At 38.2% G+C, this 26,773-nt stretch overlaps 1 protein-coding gene across 36 annotated transcripts in view; it reads right to left on the minus strand.

Moving 5' to 3' along the window:
• Nucleotides 1-26,773, minus strand: part of celf2 (cugbp, Elav-like family member 2) — a 163,465-nt gene that overhangs the window by 41,669 nt on the left and 95,023 nt on the right. For 35 of the 36 annotated variants that reach the window (XM_089126704.1, XM_089126703.1, XM_039668577.2 and 32 more), the window contains 2 exons: nucleotides 13,017-13,213; nucleotides 4,798-4,880 (listed from right to left, as the gene is read on the minus strand). In XM_089126704.1, coding sequence (XP_088982830.1) covers nucleotides 4,798-4,880; nucleotides 13,017-13,213 — 280 coding nt within the window. Of the gene's footprint in view, nucleotides 1-4,797; nucleotides 4,881-13,016; nucleotides 13,214-17,386; nucleotides 17,588-26,773 lie in introns of those variants that run through there. The other variant, XM_089126702.1, reaches the window with a different exon arrangement.

Here is a 26,773-nt window from a genome sequence, read left to right on the forward strand (position 1 = left end):
TAGTGTTATTCCACAAGATTTATTGATAAGCTGTTTGATTTATAATTATTAAGATTATTTTCACATACCCTGCTGTGTATGAACATACAGTAGCTGTTACTCAATTTGTGTTTCCCATTTGAACGGTCAGCGTATGAGGCGCTGCTGCTTGCGCTGGGACTATTACGTTAGGCTTTAACTTCAATTTAAGAAATTATTCTCTAATCGGTTGCATATAATGTCGTGAATATATCCCTCGAATGCATACTGTAGTCCCTTTTGTCTTGCTCTCTCAGATATTTCACTTGTTCGCCGAAAATTACTAATTATCTCATTGAAATGTCTGATACCGGGTGCATCCACACTATAATAGATGGGCCAGCCGCGAAAGCTTGCCAGGCGTAGCAACAGTAACTAGGGAGGGCGGGGCTTAGCGAAGGGTCAATTCATTATTAAATTATAATATTTACAGCAGTGGCTAAAAGTGATGTCCGGCTATGTATCTGACAAAATAATTTGGCAACAAAAAGGATTTATTGTCCAATGCACAAAAAAAGGTAAAACAGGTAAAAGCAAACACTGACAACGTTATCATTTATTAATATTTCATTGTGGCTAGTTACATCGTTGAGCCGTCGAGCCATCAACGAGCCATCGATTGCATCGATCTCCGGTTTGAGGTTTGTCCCTCCTCGGCCCAATGATTTGATCATACATTCTCAGCACTGCTGACCGGGAGCAACACACAAGCCTTGTCGTTTCAGAGATACTCTGACCCAGTCGCCTTGCCAAAACAATTTGACCCTTGTCAAAGTCGCTCAGATCTGTATTCCTGCCCATTTCTGCCCATATCTAATCTACCCACCAGAGTTTAATACGTTGACTTCTTAGATGATCAATGATAGTTGCTTCACCTGTGACTAGTCATAATGCTTTGGCTCATCCTTGCTTTTGGCTCAGCCTTTTTTTTAAGAATCGTGAGTTTATAACATGATATCGCATGGATACTCGTGTTATATTGTGTTTATACAACAGTTCGACGGCACAAGCATGTAAATAAATGAGAAACAACAACCCTCTTTTGTGCAGAACCACTTCCATCCGCCACGGATTCAAATCTCAAGATGACAGTTTGACATTTGAGTCCATTCTAAAACGTCACTTTAGAACTAGTAATGCTACGTTCACGCCAGAAGCGAATAGCGCGTTAAATTCACGTCTACCGCGTCTAGACCACTTTGTGTTAATTCGCGCGTCAAGAGCGAAACTGACGTGTGTAAAATCAAAAGTTTGAAGTGAAATTTACACACGTCTCACGAGTCAAAAGCAAAACCCGTTGGCGGCCATCTTTTTTTGATGGTCAAGCATTCATCGAGAGAACTAGAACAGCGGCATGGGGATCATCGTCACCGTATTTGTGTCCACCGGACCCTTCGGAGGCAAACCATTTGGCGAGTTTCACCATTTTTTCTCTCTCAAGTCCAGACACGAACTTGTGCACATGTATTTTGGTTGTCTTTATATCGTAATACTATTTCATTTAATCTAGATATGGAATGAATAACATTCAATACAAAATGAACATGTCTCGTATATAGAAATAAAGGTTTAAGTGATAAAATATTTGCTTTGTTGTGCATTAGAACCACACCAGGCATTTAGTCATATTACAAAGTAATTTATTAAAGCATCAGGACACTTCACCACACGAGCAAGCAGCTAGGCTCCTGATTGGTTAACGTGGTGCGAATTGACGCCAAAGTTCAGATTTTTTAACTCGGACGGCCGGCGTGAATTCGCGTCAAACGCATGAATGCACAAATGGCACTAACTAAATCATTCGCGCATAACGTGCCAGACGCTCAATTCGTGCCGTTCACACGAACTTGACGCGCGAATGAGGCGTATTCATGTCTTCCGTGCCGCGCTCTACGCCTCATTCGCGCCGCAGGAATTTTTTAAGCGCGTAACGCATCTTTGCAATGACTTGACATTGAAATCATTCGCGCCTGACACGCTATTCGCGTCCGCTGTGAACGCACCATAACAAAGGAACGTTGAGTCGCTTCACTGAAGCTTATTGTATAATATTATGAGAGAGATAGACTGGCGAGTACACTATCTGCATCTAGCTGATATTCCTTATAATCACAAGTTGTTTACCTGTATATAACATATTACTTATTGATAAATAACATTTAATAGTTAAATAAAAAAAATTAAGTTCTGAAACTATGCCCTTAGCCAAATCAATTTGCTCTGGAACAAGAAATAGATTAATAAGTTTCCTTATATAAGTATAATATAAGTTTCCTAAATAATATATAAGGTCTAAATAACTACATTACTGCCTTAAAACTCTTAAAGCAGCACTATGTCGTTTTTTCAACGTTTATAATATTTTTTCCAAAACCCTTGAGATGGTATATCGACTTACAATAGGTTGAATGACAGGTCTGCCATAGCCTGACAGTGTCTGTATTGCTTTTACTGGCACTCTGTAACTTCAAGGTTCGGGTAGGAACCAGAGCACAAAATTCGACTGCTTTATGGCATATGTCCTCAAATTCCGACGCAAGAGCCCAACGAGCGTTTTTTTTTTTTTTTTTTTTTTTACCTCTGTATGTTGTCATGGCTGATGCCAGTCACCTGAATGACGCCTTGGGCTCTGCATGTTATATTGACGCTAAAGGGTGCCATGTGCGTAGTAGTTCGAAAAAATTTCATATGGCGTCACCTATATGACGCCAAAGGATGAGAACGGGCTCAACCATGACAGATTTTACGACAGTAGTAGAAGACAATACTGTTCCCTAACTGTAGGGGGACACCGAGAGCAAAATTTCCAAAAGAACAGAATGCTGCTTTAAAACTACATTCAGTGACACAACAACAGTAGTATTTGAGAAATGATGGTGGTTTACTACTTGTCCGGCATGACTCTCTGTGAGAAAAGTGGAGTGATACAAACTAATCAAGTTCTGATAATGATATCGCACGAAAACCTTTTTTTTTTCATGATTGAGTGTGTAGTCCAGTGGTTTGATGACACACGGTGTGTTTGGGTGAAAGATCACAAGAGTCAGACAGATGGGCACACAGTGGGGAATATATAAGCTGCTACACTTTCCTGAACACACACACACACACACACACAGCAGCAGTGAATGATATTTAATTTTAAACACAAAAATATTGCAACTACATTTAACGGAGCGCACGCACACACTCGGAGACAATCTCGACCAGGCGAAACCTTGAAACCAATTCAGACGGTGAAATTGTCCAAGTTATATACAGAAAACATACTGACACACACTCGACGGTGGAAATGTTTTAAACAACTCAATCAAATAGGGCAATAGGGATATATAAGGAGTGTCTCGACACTAGATTTTGTGTCCATGTTAGTAGTACAATAAATGTTTAGTTATTTTGTTTACTTTTGCTATTTTTTTATTATGTTTTACAAATAAACATGATTAAATTAGCCATCACAGAACTTTGTACATCTCTACAGAACCAGAATGCCTCAAATTCAACAAATACCCAAGCCTAACCCAACATGTTTAAAATCCATTTAGCATATGCAATTTTTCCATCAAAATAAGATTCAGATTACATTTGGACCTGTTCATACGCGACTGTTATTGCTGTATACAAATGTCTAGTGACCAAAAACTTCAACGACAAGCATATTGCCAACACTAAACTGATCTTGTAGAGTGAGAGCAGTCTTCAGTGAACTGAATTAATGTACAATCACATAATGAGAGAGAAAGAGAAGGAGATGAATTCGTTCACAGCTGGAGGACACTTTAACAGACATGTCCTACATTAGCCTTCACACACACACACGCCGTTCAGAGGCGGCCTGATTATGGCAGCGATTGATATGATAATCTCATGTGACATCTTTGGTCTGCCGTGGGCTAAAGAGTTCAGAATAGGAAAAACGAAATTTCGAACTAAACAAAAAGATGATAAGATAACAATGAGAGTAAACACAGACACTAAAAGCAAGAATACAGTCCATCTGCCAACACTATTATGTTCTCATCAAATAAATCTTGTTTTGACTGTATGGGCAACCTTACATTTCATTTTATTACAAAGGACAGTAACCTTCCATACTGTTTCATGCACACACACACACACACACAGTCTGGTTTGCTATTTCGCTATTTTTGTGGGGACTCGGTTATATTTGAGATTTTTTAATTTAGAGGTATTGGACATATATCACCAGCATGTGTTAACTTTTCCATTGTCGAACACTGAAGTACAGTTAATCTTTAAAAATATGTTTCTCAAAGTTCAAAATGATTTGGGATATTTTATTTTTGTATAATATGATGTTGTAATGCCTAAATTCACTTACAAAATAATAAATCCATTTTTTTATTTATTTATTAATTTGATAAAAAATTGTTTAGAATTTTAATATCTGCCATTTACTGGTTATCAGCCACAACATTATTTTAATTTAAAATAAATAACAAATAATTATTGTTGGTCTCGAACTGATATTTTTTTTTAATCTTACCAACCCCAAATTTTTTAATGTGACTATTTTGAGTTCGGATTTCGAGCGCAAGGGCTCCAGTTTCACGACTACATCGCTCGCTACGTCATTGAGCGCAAACTATAAACTCATTACCGTTTCCTCAACCCGACTTCATACATTTTCCTGAATTACCACCCCTAACAAAAGGAAAGCAGATTAAAAACTTGAAACTGTCGTCGTTTGAGTGAGGAATTCTCTGCCTCGCTAGTGTTCAGAGAGAGACAGACATGAGCAGATAAACAAACACTCACCCCAGTTAAGGTCTTTATGTTGTGCAGTGCATTCTGGGCCTCCAGGGCAGCTTTCCGTGTGTAGAATGTGACAAAACAGCACCCTGGGAAACAGACAGAGAGAGAGAGAGAGAGAAAGAAAGAGAGAAGTAAGCATTTTAAGCATGCAATAAGCCAAGTGAATTTGATCTTTTTCTTTTCGTCTCACTACCTGCTGAGAGAGAATACAATCTCACTGCTGTCACACAGATCTCTGCCAAACTACACCACAGAAAAGATGAGGGGTGAGGGAGAGAAAGAGAACCGAAGTGAGAGGAAAAAGCCTAAGATTTGGCGCTTAATAAACAGCCATGTGGAACGGCATTTTGGACCAATGAGATTTCACTGTGGGCGGGGCTACCCACATATTCTGTGTGTGAAATCGCATACTGTTCGAGCAGGTGCAAGAACTGAATTTGGATTTACTTAATGGTGGTTAAAAAAGTATCAATGTGTGTAGTATGAATCCACCATGGTATTTATCATGTGACCAACCCTTGTCAGTTACGTCGCTGCACTGCCATTAATTAATCCTCTCCCATGGCCTCATGGGATAGTAAAGCATCCATTGTATGTGTACTTCAGAATCTCGATGGTAGTACACAATATTCTTACCAGTCATTCCAGAACATTTCGCCAACTGTTTTTCGAATACTATATATTCAGACATACCACTCTTTTAGCGTACTGTTTTTCGTGTCCTATATAGTAGGGAAGTGTTAGGCCCCGTCCACACTACTGCATTTTCGTTTCAAAACAGAGACCTTTTGCTACGTTTGCACCTCCCGTCCAGACTAAAACGGGAAAAACGAAGAACGGAGAAGTTTAGAAACGCTGCAGCACCGTTTTGCGTTTTGAATCTCCGGAGGGCGTTTTAGTGTAGACGAGGCAAAATGGAGGATTTCGATTTCAGTTCATTTTGATCGATTTCGATTTTAATTCGTTTCGATCGATTTCGATTTTAATTAATTTCGATCGAATTAGATTTTAATTCATTTTGATCGATTTCGATTTTAATTCATTTTGATCAATTTCGATTTTAATTAGTTTTGATCGATTTCGATTTTAATTAGTTTTGATCGATTTCGATTTTAATTCATTTCAATCGAATTCGATTTTAATTCATTTTGATCGATTTCGATTTTAATTCATTTTGATCGATTTCGATTTTAATTCGTTTCGATCGATTTCGATTTTAATTCATTTCGATCGATTTCTCTCATGTCATTTGCTTATGAATCAGACTAGGTCACGTCAGGTTTTTCTGTGTAGCCTGTGAGGCCAACCAAATGCAAAGGTGTGTTTTTATTGTTGTGTTACACAGACATTGCTGTTATTGTTGACTAAAACCAAGACTAAAACAATTTTCATTAATTTAAATATACAGAGTCCCAAGGGGGGACCTCTGCAAAAATAAAAATATACAGAGTTTCACATGCTCACGAAAAACTTTCCTTCATCAGAAAAATAAAAACAACTATATGTACAGTGTGTGTCCTTGAATGGGCATTGGAGTGCAGAAGCGCACATACACACCGACTAACAGAAAGAATCAGCTGGGATCTTTGAATGTGTGTGTGTGCGTGCGGCTAAAGCAAGCTGAGAGTGCTTGCATGTTTTATTTAGAGAGAAAAGAGAAGAGGAACAAGAAAAAAAAGGGTGAACTGAATCCCCTTTTTACTGCCAGGGAGGATTTTGGCAGGATAAACTAAGGACTCACTCATCCCTGGCAACAGTGAAGTCCAGTCTATGGCCAAAACAACCCTGTTTACCAGTGTTACACACACACACACACACACACACACACACACACACACACACACACACACACACACACACACACACACACACACACACATCAGTAAGAGATCATACACATTTAAACTCCCAATATGCCTGAAACATTCCCATCAGTCAACATTGAAAATGGTCGTGGTCGGGGGGCTGAATAGTTCTGGGCCATTAACACAAAGGTTGCAGGTTCAATCCCAATTAAGTGTGACCCAGGAACTGAAGTGTTTATGAGATCCCAGTTCAGATCGATCATCATTGTGCCTGAAGATAAACACTGACCCCAGGGGTCTCAAAAACTTAAACTAGGATACCATAGGAACCTCAAAACGCAAGTATCTACTAAATGAACACGTAGTCTTAGCCTCAGAGCGTTTTCTGACTGTCCAAATAATGTTTTACGCAAAAATAAGAGCTTTCTAAAAACTGTGAACTTAAAGGCCTGTTCAATAAAAGGATGATAACTATAATGGTTTACGAATCCAGTCCACACCTCAACTATAACATTAACAGAAAGGAAGAAATATATCGTTGGAATCGCTATACAATTTAAAAAATGTTCAAGAATGAGCTTTAGTTAGGACCAGACTTTATGACTAAATATATTTAAGGTTATAAATGATAGACAACAATTTGGTTACACAAACAAGATGTCCTATACGTATGAAACACTTATGAAAGATTCGATATAGGGGGAGTGTGTTCACATGCGTTTTGTGTACAGGGGTTTGAGTTAATACCACATGAGCCTAAACACTCCACCGCAACTCTAACAGTAATACTACATGAGCCCATAATACTCCATAGTGTTGAGTAACCCTCCACTGAATCAAGACCTGAAACACAATGTACAGTTTAGTAAGACCAGTGAAGGTAAAGATGAAAGTAAAGAAATGAGATAGCTATGACAGATAAGCCATGTTCAAACCTGTTGTAAAATAGCTGATATCCACAAACTTGTGACCTAACATTATTCATGTACCAATGTACAATGTTGCTTAACAAACTACAGTACAGAGCTAGGAAGGGGAAAATAATGATGATAATTAATATTATTAGACTTTAATTAATAATATATTATATACATAATGTGATAGAGAGAGAGAGAGAGAATCAGCCTATTTCACATGCAATGTAGCGGACATAAGGCTGTGATATTAGAGGTATACTGCCCTAACAAAAAACAAATATAGTAAAATGGTAGTGGACTTGATGGTAAGCAACTTTCACTGACATATCTTTTACATTGTTTTGTCTTAAAGTAGTAGTTCACTTTAAAAAAAAAAATGCTGATAATTTACTCATCCACATGTCATCCAAGATATCCATGTAATTCTTTCTTCAGTCGAAAAGAAATTAAGGTTTTTGATGAAAACATTCCAGCTTTTTTCTCCATATAATGGACTTCAGTGGGAACCAAATGGTTCAAGGTCTAAAAGACAGTTTCAGTGCAAACTGCAAACTCTTCAAAGGGTTTTAAACGATTCCAGATGATGAATAAGGGTCTTATCAAGCGAAATGATCGCCCATTTAATAAATAAATAACAAAGTTTAAGTTTTATAAGCTCAAATGCTCGCCTTGCTCTGCTCTGTGATGCGCGTTCGTGACTCTCCTGTTCAAACTCTTTCATCAAAATGAAAAAATCTTTTCCCGAGTCAACTCGTTCATTCTGTTCGTTGAATGAACCAAATGACACGAAAAAAGATTCGTTCATTTTGATAAACGAGTTAGATCGTTTGGCTTGATAAGACCCTTATTCATCGTCTGGAATCGTTTAAAGCCCTTTGAACAGTTTGCAGTTTGCACTGAAACTCTCATTTGGACCGTGAACCGTTTGGTTCCCACTGAAGTGCATTATATGGAGAAAAATCCTGAAATGTTTTCATCAAAAACCTTAATTTATTTTCGACTGAAGAAAGAAAGACATGCACATCTCGGATGACATGGGGGTGAGTAAATTATCAGTGAAAGATTTTTTTTTTGGTGAACTACTCCTTTAAGATGCACACCAGTAATGTTTTTTTTTCTAAGGCACATTTATAAAAGCTATACATTATCCTAATTGAACTAAGGTCTAATCCAGGCTTAATCTAAACCCTGTCTATGGAATCAGACCATAGATATCCAAAAGCTTTTAAAGTGCTGCCTTCAAAACAAATCTAATACGCTTGTATGAAACAGTCAGCCAATAAGATCTTGTTCGTGCTTGTGTTGTCAGCAAAAGTGAAGGAAATGAAGCCTCTCTGGACTCTGCCAACGACTCATTCCTTGGCTGTTGAGAGCGGTTTGTGTTTAATCGTGTTCCAACACTGGAAACTTTTGACAATCCCAGGCAAAGAGGTCAGAACCGTCGTGTTTTCCACATCCGTACGTGGCAGGACTGCTGACGTACGGTCTGAAAGCCCGAGTCTCACCTGAGACGGATAAGACAGGATAAAACCACGAGCCGTACAACCGCCTCAAGAGCTCCGTGACCGTTCGTACTCGTGCTGAGACTCGCTGACGGGAGGATTTCATAATATCATCATATTGATGGACAAAACCAACCGCCTTTAACGTTTTACATCTCGTTTCACTCAAAAACGCGCCATGTTATGGAAGTATAACAGGGATATGGTTTTCGTGTTGACTGTAAACGAAAATTACTTCCCAGATTCCGTATTTGATCCGTTATACGAGACAGTCTATCCAATGCCCTAAAGTTATGGACTCAATACCATGAAAACACACACACATATATTTGTTAGAATACATTTTAATACATTAGCACAGCACATCTACATTTGGCCTTAGAAGACACACACACACACAAACGCTCTTATATCATTCTGCGGCTGTGCTACGTGTCCAGGGACTGAAAAGGATGCTCACACAAACACATCCATTCATCTTGTGAGCGTGTAGGCGTGCGTATGTGTGTGTATGTGTGACGGACTTCAAAGGCAGACAGGAATACATCTTTACTAAAGAACCCCAGCTGCTCAAGGCCATTTAGCCCTGGACCGCTCTCGCATCACTCAATCAACAAGGGACGGTCTGTTTCTATGTGTGTGCGTGTGCGAGGACCGTTCTAAATTGTAGCCCTGCTCTGATAAACAATTCCTGCTCTTCACCTCTGGGTGCATTTATATTCTACGCCTTGTTTCTGGTCTCGCACACACACACACACACACACACACGCTAGGCAGGCGATCAGTGATGCCGTCTGTTCGGATGCACCTCCCTGCTGATGATCAGGCTACGGCGGCCAGGCAGGGACACACACGGGGTGGAGGACGCGACGTCCCACTATGAATTGGCACAGCATGTGTGTGAATGTAGATTACACCGCTGGGACTGAAACTCAGGAGTTATACACTCTCGCTGGGATGTCTTTGCGAGTGTGACTACTTTTACTTTGGGTGCTGGTGCCCAATCTGTAACAGTTCGGAACATGTCCACCGAAGATAAGTTGGATCTGGGTTGGAAGAATATCCAGAAAGCACTAACGTCAGTGGCACGGGCGTAGGATATTGTCCTCAACTGTGTGAAGCTAACAAAACCACAACTCAAGATAAAAAATTGATTGCTTTCAATATAATTCAGCCAGCCAATTCATTATTCCTGTCCATCTTAAAAAAAAAAATACAAAAAAAAAAAAATATATATATATATATATACACACACACACACACATATATATATATATATATATATATAATACAAGTTTGTTTATTATATTCTAAATATTTATTGCATTTGTATAAATATTAGTGCTGTCAATCGATTAAAAAATAAATGAATCACCTTTTTTTCTGGAATTAATTGCACCTAAGTTATTAATATATAAATTAATGTAAAAACAACGAAAAGACAGTAGCCAATATTTTAAATATTTGTTAAATTGCATATATTTTTTAAATGAAATAAGGCCAGTCTCCAGTTACCACCAATAATGCTACTGATGTCTCTATGAAATAGATTTTTTTTGATTATCCTTAAAGACAAACAGCAGCAGGTTTAATGGGCTTCCGTCACTTTAAGCCCTGCCACACATAACGCGGATCCCATTTTCTCTTTATGTTCATTTAACACTTCATGTAATGCATCCTCAACAAAAAGTACAAAAATTGACAGCCCTAAAATATATCTTAAAATACATTTTTTGTATAGTTACATTATATATGACATACATGAACTGATGTGTGCATGAATATTATTTGTATTTGAATATTTTATTTTAATTAATTAAATAAATTAGGGCTGTCAGTTAAACGCGTTATTGACGGCGTTAACGCAAACCCATTTTAAAGGCGTACATTTTTTTATCGTGCAATTAACGGTCTTTTTGGCCTAGCAAACTTTGTAGTGTTTCACATGCTTTCGCAATATGACGCGGCATGCACGTTTTGTTGCTTCGTCGACCAAAGCGCAAGCGGACCTAGCAAGCCGCACACACTTGTTTGGGCTTGCGAGCCGGCCAAATAGTTGATTAACGTTGCGTTTTGAGTGGATGACGAGCGTGAGATACTTTACTAAAAAGTTGCCAAATGGTTCAATTGACAAGACCAAAGCGATATGAGTGTTTTGTCGTTGTGAACTGAGCTATCATCATCGCAGCACATCCAATCTGAAATACCACTTGATGGCCAAGCACACACACACACACAGACACACACACAGCTGATGCGAATTCTCCACCCCCTCATCAATATCAGGACCTCGTCAGTATTTCTATTTCACAGTATGCCAACGTTGTTTTCAATAAAAAAACATTTGCACAAAGCAAGCCGATCCACTTATCCATGTTGATTAAAATGAGAAAAAATTATGTGAGAAAAAGAAATCAAGAGACAATTAGAATAGATAAATATGCGCGATTAATCGCGAGTTAACTACGACATTAATGCGATTAATCGCGATTAAATATTTTAATCGTTCGACAGCACTAAAATAAATACATTTCAGATGTTGGAAGCAATTTCCAAAATAAGTGCAAAAGTGTTTTACTTAGTTAACTTAGTATGTGTGTGAGCTTGAGTAAGATCTCAGTTTGTCCAATGTACTGTATATGTTGCTTTAAGACACTTCGAATTGAGTCCTGTTAACTGACACGCTTTTCTTAACGTAATCTGCCTATTAATTGGTCATTTCAAAAGGTGGAAAGACTGACCTTGGAGGGGAGAAAATGGAAAACCAAAACCTTTTTAGAGAAATTCAGTTCTAATTGGTGGACGCCACAGGGAAAGACCGTGCCAGAGAGACAGGAGGGAAGTTAAAGCTCACCTTGCGACTTTGTTGGTGGAGAAATCTTTCAATACGCTCTAATTTAACAGCCGGAGCCACGTACAGACGACCTTTTCCTAAATGAAAATGGGTCTGAGTGGAGCCGAAGGCTAGCGGCGGCCATTACTGCCCAACGGCTGTGTCAGAGGCCTTGATGAAGCTGGACCTGAGAGAGGCACTCTAACTGCAGCTAACTGAACTACAGGAGCACTCATCACCCCGTCTGAAAGCCAATCACACACCTCGGCTCTGACGGACGTACCCGTCGCAATGCCTGCGTGTGTGCGAGAGAGTACAGGACTTGAGTAATGCTCTCCCACTCGGCCCTGACTCATCCTCCATAAGAGCGAGAGGATGGGCGGCATTGTGAACGTGTACATGCCATCTTCCTGTCTGCGTGTTAACATCTCCACAGAACCGAGGTTAACGCCTACGCTTCGGCGCTATTCTGAAACCAGGCGAGCTACTTCGCTGTCTACCGCCTACATAGGCACCATCGGAACCACAACTGAACCTCATAAGTGACTGGATTGGAACATTACAGCGCTCTAAATGATCATATATCTGAGGACGTGAACGGCACAACAATGTCGTAATAATCAAAAACTCTTCTCAGACTTTTTGAGTTCAGGCCGTGCATATATTACAATATGCAGTGGACGCTAACTGATAATAATTACGCTTTAACTATTAATGTTGGTGGTAATTCGTTTGTATGCGTTTCACAAACTGCTTATGATGAATAAAGATAAAGCTAAACCATGAAAACGCACCTGATTTAGACGGTTAATGATGAATCATGCTAGTGCGACCAAGCTACATTACCCATCATTCTCTGCAGCAGCACAAGAATACATTCACAATACAATATAGCATTAATTGCACACTTGTGTTTTTCGTTTCTTTTTTCATTGACCTTTGCATTTTGCAAAGTGCCCCATTATGCTGATTTAAGGGTTCCTAACGTTGTTTTGTATTGAGAGACTGGGAAAGAGAAAGATTTGGATAGAGGATCCAAGGCAGAAACAGACAGACAGGAAGTAAAGAAGCAAAACAGGAAGCCAGAAGCTAACACGTTACACATGTGAGTAGGTTAGGCTGCGATGGCGTGTGTGATGCATTAAAGACAGGAAACGCACGCTACCTTTGCTCTGTGGTGGGTTCTGACTGCGATCTCGCAGTATGTTGATCTGGTAGACGGCTCCATACGGCTCAAACAGCTCCTTTAACTCTTTCTCGGACCAGGAGCGAGGGATCTGACCCACAAACATCTTAATGGCGTCCGGATCAGGCTGGTCCGAGTGTTCCAGGGCGCCATTCATCTTCCCAGCTGTACCGTTACTATAGAGAGAGAGAGAAAAAAAACCAAGTGTTATGGAGTGTAAACAATGGGTATGTTTACACGACAACGATGTGCTTAAAATGGAAACGTTTTTCCTTTGATTTTTCCGCGTAAAGACGTCAGACTTCATACTTCTGCTTTAATTTCGCTTCTGTACTCAGTCAGCGATGTCTCTTCGTTTTCCTCCATCCTGAAAACAGCTGGCCCAATCAACGAACAGAGGGCGGGCTGAGAGCTGTGACGTAGACGCTGAGCGTCGAGTTTAAGATTGGGGAAATCGAAAACGACTGCGGATATGGAGACACGGAATGCAATTCGCTCTGTTGTGGAGAATATTCCTGGCATTTGCAAACTGAAGCCCGACCAAGAAGAGTGTTTGTTAAAGGAATACTCCACTTTTTTTTTGGAAATAGGCTCATTTTACAACTCGCCACAGAGTTAAACAGTTGAGTTTTACCGTTTTCGAATCCATTTAGCCGATTTTCTGATATTTAGAAGAATATCAGTAACCAGACAGTTTCTGGTCTCAAAATACACTATGGAAGTCAATGAGACCAAAAACTGTCTGGTTCCTGATATTCTTCTAAATATCAGAAAATCGGCTGAATGGATTCAAAAAATGGTAAAACTCAACTGTTTAACTCTGGGGGAGTGGTAAAATGAGCCTATTTCCAAAAAAAAAGTGGAGTATCCCTTTGAACATTTTGAATGGAAGTGATGTTGTGGCCGTACTCCCGACAGAGGGAATATCTCGGTCTCTTTTATCTGTCGAGTTTGAACTAGCACTCTTTTGACAGGTCAGTGTCTCCTTTCTTTTCCAGTTCTTAAATATCGCCATGTCATGCTGTAACCTTGCAATTAAGTTGCAGCATTTCCGACAGACTCGAGATGAACAAATTCGAGATGTCTTTAACAGAACTAATCCTAACTTTGACAAAGTTGGCTGCAAATATTTTCCTGGTTCTCTCTACTGTCAAATATTAGTTAAGAGGCCCCGATTGTGCCGTGGATGTGTAGCTTAGCTTATCTACAAAAGTTGTTCACAGCCATGTGCACTCCGGTATTTCGCTCGAAGGTTTCGTTTTCGCATCATATATGTGTTTACAGGTTTAGTTTGATGCGCGCATAAACAAACGTTATGTGATTGGCTTAAGGGTAACCAATGATTTTATACTTCAGACAAGTGCCACCCCCTCACGATAAAGAAAACACTTTTCAATGATTCCACTCCAGACTTTGTCTATGAAGCAGAGTAAAGTAGCAGAGTTTGGTATTACCAGGCTAAAAGACGACACCATTGTCAAAACAATCTCCACTCACACGAATCTACGAAAATGACTAGAAACGCTGTATTCTGCCACCAGGCCAGTAGATGGCGATGAAACACTATAGACTGATCACATAATACGCATGAGCATGACGTCATCGCATTCAGAGATTCGCGTTTTTGTTGTTTACATGGAGAATGTTTTCAAAAACTTGCACTTTGACATAGATATATACACTAGAGTTCATTGGAACAAATGCGTCGATAGAGCCGCCATCATGGAACAGGGGAGCCCCATAAGCGTCAATGTAGGCAAAGCTCTAACTAACAGAAATAAAAGCAGCATAAATCGTCATGAATGCGATTTTCTATTTTTTTGGTTCATTCAAATGGTCAGACGTATCATTGAGTCTAGAGAAAAAAAAACATTCTTCCTAGTTCAAATTTCATTTGTGTAAACATCCATACGCAGCACAAAAGTCTTAAAATCCATGCATTCGAAGTACAGGCGGAAATAGCAGCGTTATAGCTACTTCCTATGACAAGACGCCTGTTCCAAGATGGCGGCGGTTTTGATGCATGCTTAGAACCCCAAGGCAACGTCTATTTATCTATCTATGGCACTTTGAAACAGTTTCCAAAACTTTGCGTTTTCAAGGCACCCAAAACGCCGTTGAACTAATGGCCCAAACGCATAAAAAGTTTGACGTGTAAACAGCCCCTAAGTATCCCGTGGTCTGAAAACACTGGAAGATGGTGAGAGAGAGGTTGGTCTCCAAGCTCACAGCAAGATCAAATTTGAGCCGGACAGATCGACAACTGCTCCTCATTAAAACAGGAAGACACCGAGACACAAATGCTGATTAAAATCACAACAGTGCTATTACACTCAGCATGAGTGCTGTATTGTTTGTGTGTGAGTGTGTTGATGTTGTGTTTACCATCCTGAGCAGTTACACATCTGACTCTGTTCTGGGTTCAACAAGTTTACTTACCATCACAACAAAAATAACACGTTTTCAGCACATTTACAATGGGGGCTTATTAGGCAAGGATTGCAAATTATAAATATACACAGTGTTTGCTTACTAAACGTCTCTGTGCAACATTATATATAATTTGTAAACTCATGTCATGAGGATGCCCCTTAGACTTCCATTGTAAGAGAATTACTGAAACAAAATTCTGAAAAACAAAACAAAACTGAGAGACGCGTCTAAATAGTTTTAATGGCATGTCACAAATGCTGTTCATAAAGCTTCAGCGTGAACTGAGCTCAGAATTTTGCCATCTTCAGCCACTGAATTTAACAAACTCGTGACATGATAAAAATGGCTGAGCTGAGTCAGGGTGCGAAACAGATCTGTGTGACCCCTAGACGCCCATGATGCTGGTTCAACGAGTTCATGAGGAATTTCTTTCTATCTGTTTTAGTTCCAGATGAAAGCACTCAAAGAGAGAATTATCCCCCCCTACACACACACACACACATTCACAAAGTTCCACATTTCCTTTTCCCCAGCTAACAAATAACAAAACGAGTGAACCAAGCTTGAACAAACTACTTTTTTTTTCAGCTTTGGTTTGCTGATTGAAGGCCAACCTGCCTTTTGCCCTTCAACTGATATGAAAATAAACGAAAATCTAATAAATAAATACTTCTGTTCTCAGTGAAGAAGTGTAATAATTTCCTCATGAGACTAATTATCGCAGTAAGCATTCTGTGAGGAAGCCTTCTCCGCCTGTTTCAAGATAACTGCTCAAATTTCTTCCCTTCGAAACATGCATCACTCCAAGGACATTTTGACATGAATTAAGCACTATTCTCTTTACAAATAAGAAGTGATTTCTTTTCTCAATAAAATGTGCCAGTTTCTCCGTTTAAATGTTCTTGAGGAAATATATAGATTTCAGGAACAGATTTTTGACATGTATATATATATATATATATATATATATATATATATAGGCCTATATACAGTATATACTTGTGATTAATCACATCTATTATAAAAGTTTGCATATAGATAGATAAATAGATAGATGATAGATAGATAGATCATAGATGATATATACTGTATATATATATATATATATATATAGATAGATAGATAATCGATAGATAGATAGATAGATAGATAGATAGATAGATAGATAGATGATCGATAGATAGATATATGATCGATAGATAGATAGATAGATAGATAGATAGATAGTTAGATAGATAGATAGATAGATAGATAGATAGATAGATAGATAGATAGATAGATAGATAGATAGATAGATAGATAGATAGATAGATAGATAGATAGATAGATAGATAGATAGATAGATAGATAGATAGATAGATTTGACAATTTTGATAGATCGGTTAGACAACACTATCTATCTATCTATCTATCTATCTATCTATCTATCTATCTATCTATCTATCTATCTATCTATCTATCTATCTATCTATCTATCTATCTATGTATAGTGTTGTCAACCCGATTAGTCATGACTAATCGCACACACACACACACACACACATATACTGTATATATATATTAAATGCCAATGTACTTTTTAAAAATCACATTAAAAATGCCATTTATCAATTGAAGCAAGTTATAAAGAGAGGGTGAACAACTACTGTTTTTACTTTAAGAAACAAATCTATAAATGTATAAAACTAGCATTATGCTGTAAATGTACAATGTTAAGGTAAAAACATTTTTTTATATACATTTTTTTATTGCCCAGCACACAAATCGTCTGAATCCATCCGAAGGCCTGTATATGAATATGTGTACTGTGTCTGAGTTTACACATGCAGTATTTACAGATTAGAAGTTAAAACAGCCATGAAGACAAGCGACAGATAAAGAGAAAAAGGTTGGAGGTAGAGAGAACAGACACCGACCTCTGGACTCGATTCATCCATCTCTTGCAGAAGGACCCTATTCTCTCCGCGGAGACGCCCAAATCTTTGATCGACTTAAAGGACATTTCTGCATGCGCCGCGGGAAAAGCCGCCCGCTCGGGTCCCCACGGCAACCGCTGCTCAGCTACCCCCACCCCAATAAATCCCCCGGCAGTTACCACAGTGATAAGGGTGCCCCTTGCCACCGATCAAAAAGCAAAAATGGCGAAAAAAGCGAGCATGACACAGGCACGGAGGCCAAGAGCCAGGAACTCACTCTGATACACAGAGAGAGGGATGGGACTGCGAGTGTCAGGGTGTTGTGCGTGTATGTGTGCGCTTGTGTGTCACAATTAGTAATTGTTTCGTTCGACAAGGCTCGACTGCAGGAATACAAAGGCACAAGTCACAGGAAGCCTGTAACAGTGTGCTGTAGGGCACTCGCACACACTGGCCTGCGGTTGGGAATCAAGAACCAGTTCTATAAAAAAAAAAGAGCTGGAATCGAATTAGTTTCATGACATTCAATTTCAGTTCTCAAACATTATATGTATTCTTAGATGGGACACTACACTGAAATAGTTAATGCCATTACAGCAGGATTCATTATTTGGTGCTAAAAGAATCAACAATGAATGCTTATGTGGAATCATACATTTCTTACAATTCCCTGCAAAGGACTAAATGCTTGTTCACACCAATAACTATAAAGATAACCATAATGATAACTATATTAGCTTTCACACCAGCAGACAATATCATTCTGTTTATTATTAGCGTGCTGCAGTTTTGTCGTCTGCCACTTCAATGCTTAAGCTTTATAAAGTTATAAAGATGGATTTTGATTGGTTGTCAATGTTTTTATCGTTCATCAGCTGTAAAAAAAAAAAGTTCCTCCATTCCTTGCTGTTACCTGGCGTTATAGTTGTAGAGTGCTATTTTTATCAATTTAGAACGATTTTTAGGACTATATCCTACTTGTTTTCGTTGAACTTATCAATCATTGGTGTGAACTAGGGCTGAAACGATTAGTCGACAATAAAAAATTGTCGACAAATATCTTTGTTGTCGAGAAGTCGAAGTCGAAGTCCTAATGTAAGGCCGTGCGATATCACGATTTGACCACTACGGCACTGTGGCGCTAGATTGTAATGCAGCCCTTTACAAAATCTATTGCACTCTCAGAAAAAAAGGTGTCACTGGGGCTGTACCTTTTCAAAAGGTAAACTTTTGTCCATTTCATGAGCTAATAAGTACATTTTAGGTGTTAATATGTACATTTTAGGCCCTAATATGCACATTTTAGGTGCCAATATGTCCATTTTAGGTGGTAATATGTCCATTTCAGGAGCTAATATGTCAATTTCATGAGCTAATATGTCCATTTTAGATGGTAATATGTACATAGGTACTAATATGTACATTTTAAGTGTAAATATGTACATGTTAGGTGCTAATATGTCCATTTTAGGTGGTACTATGTACATTTTAGGTACTAATATGTACATTTTAAGTGTTAATATGTACATTTTAGAAGCTAATATGTTCAGTTTAGGTGCTAATATGTCAATTTCATGAGCTAATATGTCCTTTTTAGGTGGTAATATGTCCATTTTAGGTGCTAATATGTACCACTAAGGTACCAATATGCAGCCTTTGGGTACAAAAGTGTACCTTATGAAAGGGTACAGCCCCAGTGGAGCGCTAATTATGACAGAGTGCAAACAAATCCGAACTAGCAAGGTTTGGGAAAGGTTCACAAAACTTAAAACCAACAATGCTGTCATGTGCAATACATGCAAGGCAGAACTTGCTTTTCACAGGAGTACAACATGCATGTTGGAGCACTTAAAGAGGAAACATCCCAGCAAAAGAAGTGTCGGTGAGTGTTCTCCAGCTAACGTTTACTAACTAGTGGTAACGTAAACCTGTTTCAGTTCTAAGAAAAGCAGTGGGCCTATTAAACAATGCTTAGAGAGCAAGTAAGTGATCCGAGTTGGACTGCAATCTGAAAACTGTTGAGAATGACCTGTTTAGTTGGCTCAAAGTTCATTAAAACAGCTATTTCAAAAGCTGAACTGATTTTTTTATATTACAGTAAGAATATGTATAACTCAATGTTTTATCTAATCGAAAAAGCTGAATAATCGTTCCAAACTTACTGATTAGCCAGCAAAAATAATCGACGATTAGTCGATTAATCGTTTTAATAAACGTTAGATTAATCGATTATCAAACTAATCATTGGTGCAGCCCTAGTGTGAACAGACCTTAAGGAGAGAAGCCACTGACAGTTTAAACAACTTTATTTGGACCATCTTTCTTTCACTCATCTGTGCTGACAAGGTAGAAATAAGAAGAACCAGACACAAGGTGAAAATAAAGGTGTTTGTGTGTGTGTGTGTGTGTGTGTGTGTTTGTCTGTCTGAATGTAAGTCCTAAGGCTTAGATTAAGTTGTCAAGTGGATCCACTACTGCCATAGCATTCTATCTCTCTCTCCTTTCTACCTCTCTCAATTTAAGTCAATTGTCTGCCTTAATGGCTTAACTAGACCTTCCATCAGCCTGGGCTGCTCTTAAGGTGTGTGTGGGGGGATTGCTGATGTAAGGAACTCTGATAGGCCGCAGGCTCACACACACACACATTCACTCACTCACTCACTCATGTACTTAGAAGCGAGCACAATAACACTGCAAGCCAGCAAGGCAATCATTTGTGCATCTAAAGACAGCGTGGTTGGTTACATAAACACAATATAACAAATTATGTTTGAAGCACTTCACATTTTCATCTGTGTGGCTATAATAATTATACAGACTGCGTGCACTGCATATGTGCATCCATTTGTGTTATTCAGTGTTTAAAACGCTTCATCTGTGTGGATAAAGTATGTTGACCTGAACATCTACAGTGAGACAAATATAATAAATAAAAACAGGTACAGTGTGTTAACGGAGTCACGGTGGGCTGACAGGGAACGAAAAGATGAAAAAAATGCAAGAAGACTGTGAAAACGAAGCTAATTTGGATACAAAATCCCTCTTCCACCCATTCCACACACATTAGTTGACAGGCAGCTGGGGGGGAAGTCGCAAACCTGTAATTTCCTCGGTTTAAAAAAAGCACAGCTGACGTGTGTGTGTGTGTGTGTGTTAGCAGGAGAGACTGGGAAAGAGTATGAAAAAGTGATTTTTACTTATTTTTCCAATCATCGCTAGAAGTTAACGCCGCCTGTCTGACAGCTGTGCTGTCGTATCTCTCTCTCTCTCTCTCTCGCTGGCGACAGGTGATGCTTTAATTCCACTCATCAGTTAAGCTTTATGATCCTAATTAATCTCATTGGTCATAAAAACAAGGCGTTCTGCTCCGAGCGCTGAAAAATACTCAATCCATCCACACTTAATAGGGAAGATTTATCTCTGTTTCTCTATGGTTCATTTATCGCTTTATTTGTCTGTCTTTCTTTAAACGTGTCATAATTCAGGGCTTGTCAGTCACGTTTATGATGGTGAAACCATCCGTTCAGTGACCCTGTGTGCTAAATGTCCCATTTGGTGTCAAATGCGTGAGAATTAAATATTTATAACTGAGACAGTTCGTTCTGCGATTTTGTTTAGCACATAATGACTTTGTCTAAAAGCAGCGTAAGATCGTACAAATAATCAAATCGTACACAATTAGGTCATCCAAAATTTGGGCATCCTTGTTACGTACAAATATCCATATGGAATGCATTTAAAGCGATACTTCACCTCTGGAAAGATGAATGTGTATTTAAAATGGGTCATTTATGTAAATTATTTTTGAATTTGGAGCTTTCTAAACTGAGAAAAGCCAGTTTCTCTCACTGAGGAGCGGGAATTTTCTTAGCAATGTTAAAAAACGCATATCAACCGATCACTTGTTTAGCGTTCATGTAAACACTACATTCAGATTCACCAATCGAAATCAATTCAGTTAGACTGAAACAAAAGGTGTGCATGTAAACAATGAATGTCGACTGCAGAAAGCAAAAGCTGAATCCCAGACATCGACGGCCGGACATGTCCGGGAAAAAGAGGCTGGTAACTCCTACTACTCAGCTTTCTCCACAGAACAAGAGCCTGCTAGCATAGGTTCCAAAAAAGATGGCTGACACCATGTGTTTATTCTGTGAGTGAGATCCCACCCTCTATGGGCGGGTTGAAAACATGCGGGACAGCTTTTACTGACTTTAGTCTTTGGCCAAAAAAGACAAAAAATACACACATATCTTGTCTCAAGGGGATATGAGGGTGGAAAGCATGGCAATTTGAAAATACTACAGGTTCTCTACTAACACAAAGCTTAAAGGGATACTCCACGTTTTTTGGAAATAGGCCCATTTTACCACTCCCCCAGAGTTAAACAGTTGAGTTTTACCGTTTTCGAATCCATTCAGCCGATTTTTTGATATTTAGAAGAATATCAGTAACCAGACCATATCTGGAAATAGACCATATCTATTTCCAAAAAAAGTCGAGTATCCCTTTAATGCTAAATCCTGAAGTATCCATTTAAGAGGCGCACTGGTACAACGTAACGTTCAAACTACATATTTTGCGTGTTGTGGGGCCATATGAGCATTTAAACAGTAAAAAAAAAATAACAATCAAATAATTTTGGGTACATATTTTTTACTGTGTGAATGTTTTAACCATACACATTTTCTGGGCAACAAAGGCACCTATTAACATTCGAACAGTGTAAAAAACAGTAAAAATGTACACAATTTTGAGCCATTGTTTATGAATACTGAAATATTTTTTTTTTTTGGTATCATTGGGACATATGAACATTTAAACTAGTCCCTATATTTGCACAACATAGGCATGTACCAACATTCAAAATGTACACGTTTTTGAATATGCGTATGCGTACCAACATTCAAAGTAGCACATTTTGGCATTGAAGGCTGTGTGACTGTTGTATATGATGCGCAAACATTAAACTCAAAATAAAAATAAAAAAATATTATTCAAGCGGTATATTTTTCAAGCTGATCGGCTCTAAAATATTTAATCAGAAATACTTAGAAATATTGCTCATGTGGAAAGTAAAACTTACTGAAAAGGTGTCTGAATTTCGAGAATTCCTTTTTCAATGAATCGTTCAAAAACACACAATTCACAGAATTCATGAAATTTATTAATTTGCAAATAAGTGTGTGTTTTTTTTTTAATTGGTGAAGATGCGTGGGAGCGCTTGCGGTATATCGTAGGCATATGAAAATTCCAACGGTCTACATTTTTGGGAAAAGTGACCGCATACCAACGTTCAAAAACATCAGTTTTGGCATTGAAGGCTGTGCAAAACATTTGGGCATCAGAGGCATATATGAACATTTGACCCATACAAACATTTTTTCATTGTAAGCTTTACGAACATTTAAAAAATACACAAATTGCACTGGGCATCATCAATATGTTCAAACTGCTTGAAAACCTGTCAATGTTCCATCTTATGATGCCCAGAAAATCCTGTCTAGATAGGCAGCTTACTAGGATCTGAAACAGCCAATGGTGTGTATTTGTCCTTTCATATGTCCTGAACAAGCTAGACACACAAATTTCACACATCAAGGTCAGTCAGGCAGTGTGACTCGAGGAAGAGTATTTCCTGTCATCACGTCCGTCAACTGTCAAGATGTCAAACTCAGAATATATTTAGAAAAAATCACCTATTCAAAAATCACCTTTTCTGTATATATCACATAGACAACAAAGAAAAATAAAAATTATAATTTCTCAAGGTCTGAGCGGAGATATTTCCAAGCAGTCAAAATCACACAGCCAGAAAAAAAAAAAAAGCCAGCTTAACTGCAAAGAATGACAGGCATCGGCGCTTGCGAGCGAGCGAGCGCATGTGTGAGATGTACAAAACTGTTCTGTTAATCACTCCACTTGTTAAAAGTGTGAAGGGGAGGTGGGTGCTATAGACGTTTCCATGGTAACTCTTGAAACGCGAGAAGCCGATGTGATAAATGTCACACTTGCTAATGAAGCAGCGAGCTGGAGAGATGCTGTCTTTCTGCGCTAACGAGGAGACGCGCACACACGAGCCGTAAAAACACAACAACAGCCTTGATTTATCCAGAAACAATTTTAACTCGCTCCATAAAAACTGCATTACTTCAATTTAAAATGACGACCCCACCAGAGCACTTACTGACGTGTGCTATTTCTAAATGGACATGCTAAAAAAATAATATACTCTGGGCTCTGAAAAGTTTTATTGAAATTTTCATAGGTGCTAAATCATAAAAAAAAACTGACAAGAAATCAAAATTGACCTTATTTACTTTCTTGATAAATGTCCCTTGTCTTATTCTGTGCAATTCATCGATGCGTGATGTTTTGAAAAACAAGCGGTTTCATATTTTTCCTCCACTAAAACCTTCCAAATATGTATCTTGATGAAATTAAGGCAATATGGGCAGTGTAAACAGTCGAAAATAATAATATTATATAGCCTAACAATCATAAGTCAGTCTAATTTGCGGTGGATAACAAGTCCTACAATATTATTGTTATTATGAAACATTTGGACAATACTAATAACGATAATTCTTTATGTTTGAAAGCCGATAAATTGGCGATAAATCTAAATCAACAAAATGGCGCTCACTTTGTTTATTCAGATATAATAATTTGTTCAGAACTAGATTAAAAGTGCAATTCATACATTCAAACACTTGAATACAAATATTCTATCATGTTTATTAATTTTTTAACTAAAATTAATATAGATATTTTAGATAAAATCAGTGTTCTGTCCTAATATAAACTATTTATTATAGGTGTTATGTTTTTATATATAAAAAAAACACCTTTTGTAGTTTGGCATGATGGATGGATAGATGGATAGATGAAAGGATAAATGGATGGATGGATGGTTGGATGAAAGGATGGATGGATGGTTGGATGAAAGGATGGATGGATGGATGAAATGATGGATGAAAGGATGGAAGGATGGATGGATGGATGAAAGGATGGATGGATGGTTGGATGAAAGGATGGATGGATGGATGAAAGGATGGAAGGATGGATGGATGGATGGATGGATGAAAGGATGGATGAAAAGATGGATAAAATGATAAATGGATGGATGATGAATGAAAGGATGGATGAAAGGATAGATGGATGGATGGATGGATGGATGAAAGGATGGATGGATGGATGAAAAGATGGATGAAAGGATGGATGGATGAATGGATGAAAGGATGGATGGAAAGATAGACCCACATACTAAACAAAACAATACATTTTAATTAAAGCACTGCCATGCTTTTTGACAAAATATTAAGTAATTGCTTTATCACAAACTAATATTGCTTTGAAAATTAAAAATTCTAATTAAAGTAATACATTGTTTTAAAGACTTACTTAACTTCACGATGAACCCAATATAAACAAGAACGGACAACAGTGGAAACTACTGTCAGAAAATATCAGTCAAACCGATTATTAGTCTCTAGTTTTTTTTAGTTTTTTAGTTTTTTATAGTCGTTTTCCACCCTTTCCATCACACAAACTAATCCACATCTTTAATAAGAGTGTACGCAGAAATCCCATCCTCTTACAGAGAGCTGAAACAAAGCAGCCGTGCTTCCTTGCAAATGTTTATGGACTGAAGTGCTTATGAGGAAAAGTGCTCCGCAAACGACACTATACACTGCATACTTAAACTCGCGGCTCCAAGCACTTTTGCTGCTGAAAGCAGCTTGAGTGGAAATCTGAGGCAACAGTGTGACAGGATTGCCAAAATCCTGACAACACTACCAGGATTTTTTATTGCCTCCCTGTTGCTATGGAAACCGGGTGGAGCGACTGATGCTGCCGCGAACGGCTGAGTCGGGCCGTCCGTTCATCTCCAAAAGACACACACACAAGCACAAGCACACAGGAATTGGATGCTGTGTTATGGGCTGTCATCCAGGACTAGAGGGGTGTCGGCATGCATGTCGAGCTGTGTGTGTGTGTGTGTGTGTGGCTGGCAGGCATACAGCAGGTGCAGAAGGTGGAGTATATCAAACATCAGGAGCAATCATAATGACCAGAAGTTGGACCACCATCAAACTTCTACAGGTTAGCAAATCCTGGCCCGCGGCTCACCTGTTTTGTGTGTGTGTGTGTGTGTGTGATAACATCTGGACAGCAGATCGTTCATCTGACAACAACCCATCTGCTCACCTGTTTCACTCTCAATTCTTCTCCATCACCCTTTCATTTACTCTAGAGTCCGTTAATCTCTTAAATAACCTCTGAAACTATTGGAAGTTTGAACACATGGCGCATTTTCACAGCTTGAAGCCCTTCAGCCAGAAGATCCAAAATCAACACATTTTGTCACATCTTCTAATCGAAAGTGTTCATTTTGGTTAAGGAAACCCTTTTGAACACGTTAAGTTATTGTTTGTACACTTCAATTTGGGGAGCCCAGTGGTGCAAATATTATGCACTTCACCATTACAGACACATTCGCAAAATGTGTTTTTTTTTTCTTGAAATAAAAGGCATTTTAATTAAAACGTATTGTTTAGTGGGTCAATGACAAATAAGAGTGATCAGGATAAAAGAAAGGACAAATCTTTTCAAATCTATTTTAAAACACGCATGCCAGGATCTTACAAATGTATCCTTTGTGTTCACACGTTCAAGTGACGCGCATTCATGTTTCAAATACATTTTTCAAGTTAAAAAGTAGTTTTTTAACACAAACCTATCTATCTATCTATCTATCTATCTATCTATCTATCTATCTATCTATCTATCTATCTATCTATCTATCTATCTATCTATCTATCTATCTATCTATCTATCTATCTATCTATCTATCTATCTATCCATCCATCTATGATCATGATCTATCTATCTATCTATCTATCTATCTATCTATCTATCTATCTATCTATCTATCTATCTATCTATCTATCTATCTATCTATCTATCTATCTATCTATCTATCTATCTATCTATCTATCTATCTATCTATCCATCTATCCATCTATGATCATGATCTATCTATCTATCTATCTAAATCTATCTATCTATCTATCTATCTATCTATCTATCTATCTATCTATCTATCTATCTATCTATCTATCTATCTATCTATCTATCTATGATCATGTCCTATCTATCTATATATCTATCTATCTATGATCATGATCTATCTATCTATCTATCTATCTATCTATCTATCTATCTATCTATCTATCTATCTATCTATCTATCTATCTATCTATCTATCTATCTATCTATCTATCTATCTATCTATCTATAATCATGATCTATCTATCTATCTATCTATCTATCTATCTATCTATCTATCTATCTATCTATCTATCTATCTATCTATCTATCTAT

The sequence above is a fragment of the Pimephales promelas genome, chromosome 24, assembly GCF_988280905.1.
Source record: "Pimephales promelas chromosome 24, fPimPro1.hap1.1, whole genome shotgun sequence".
Lineage (NCBI taxonomy): Eukaryota > Metazoa > Chordata > Actinopteri > Cypriniformes > Leuciscidae > Pimephales > Pimephales promelas.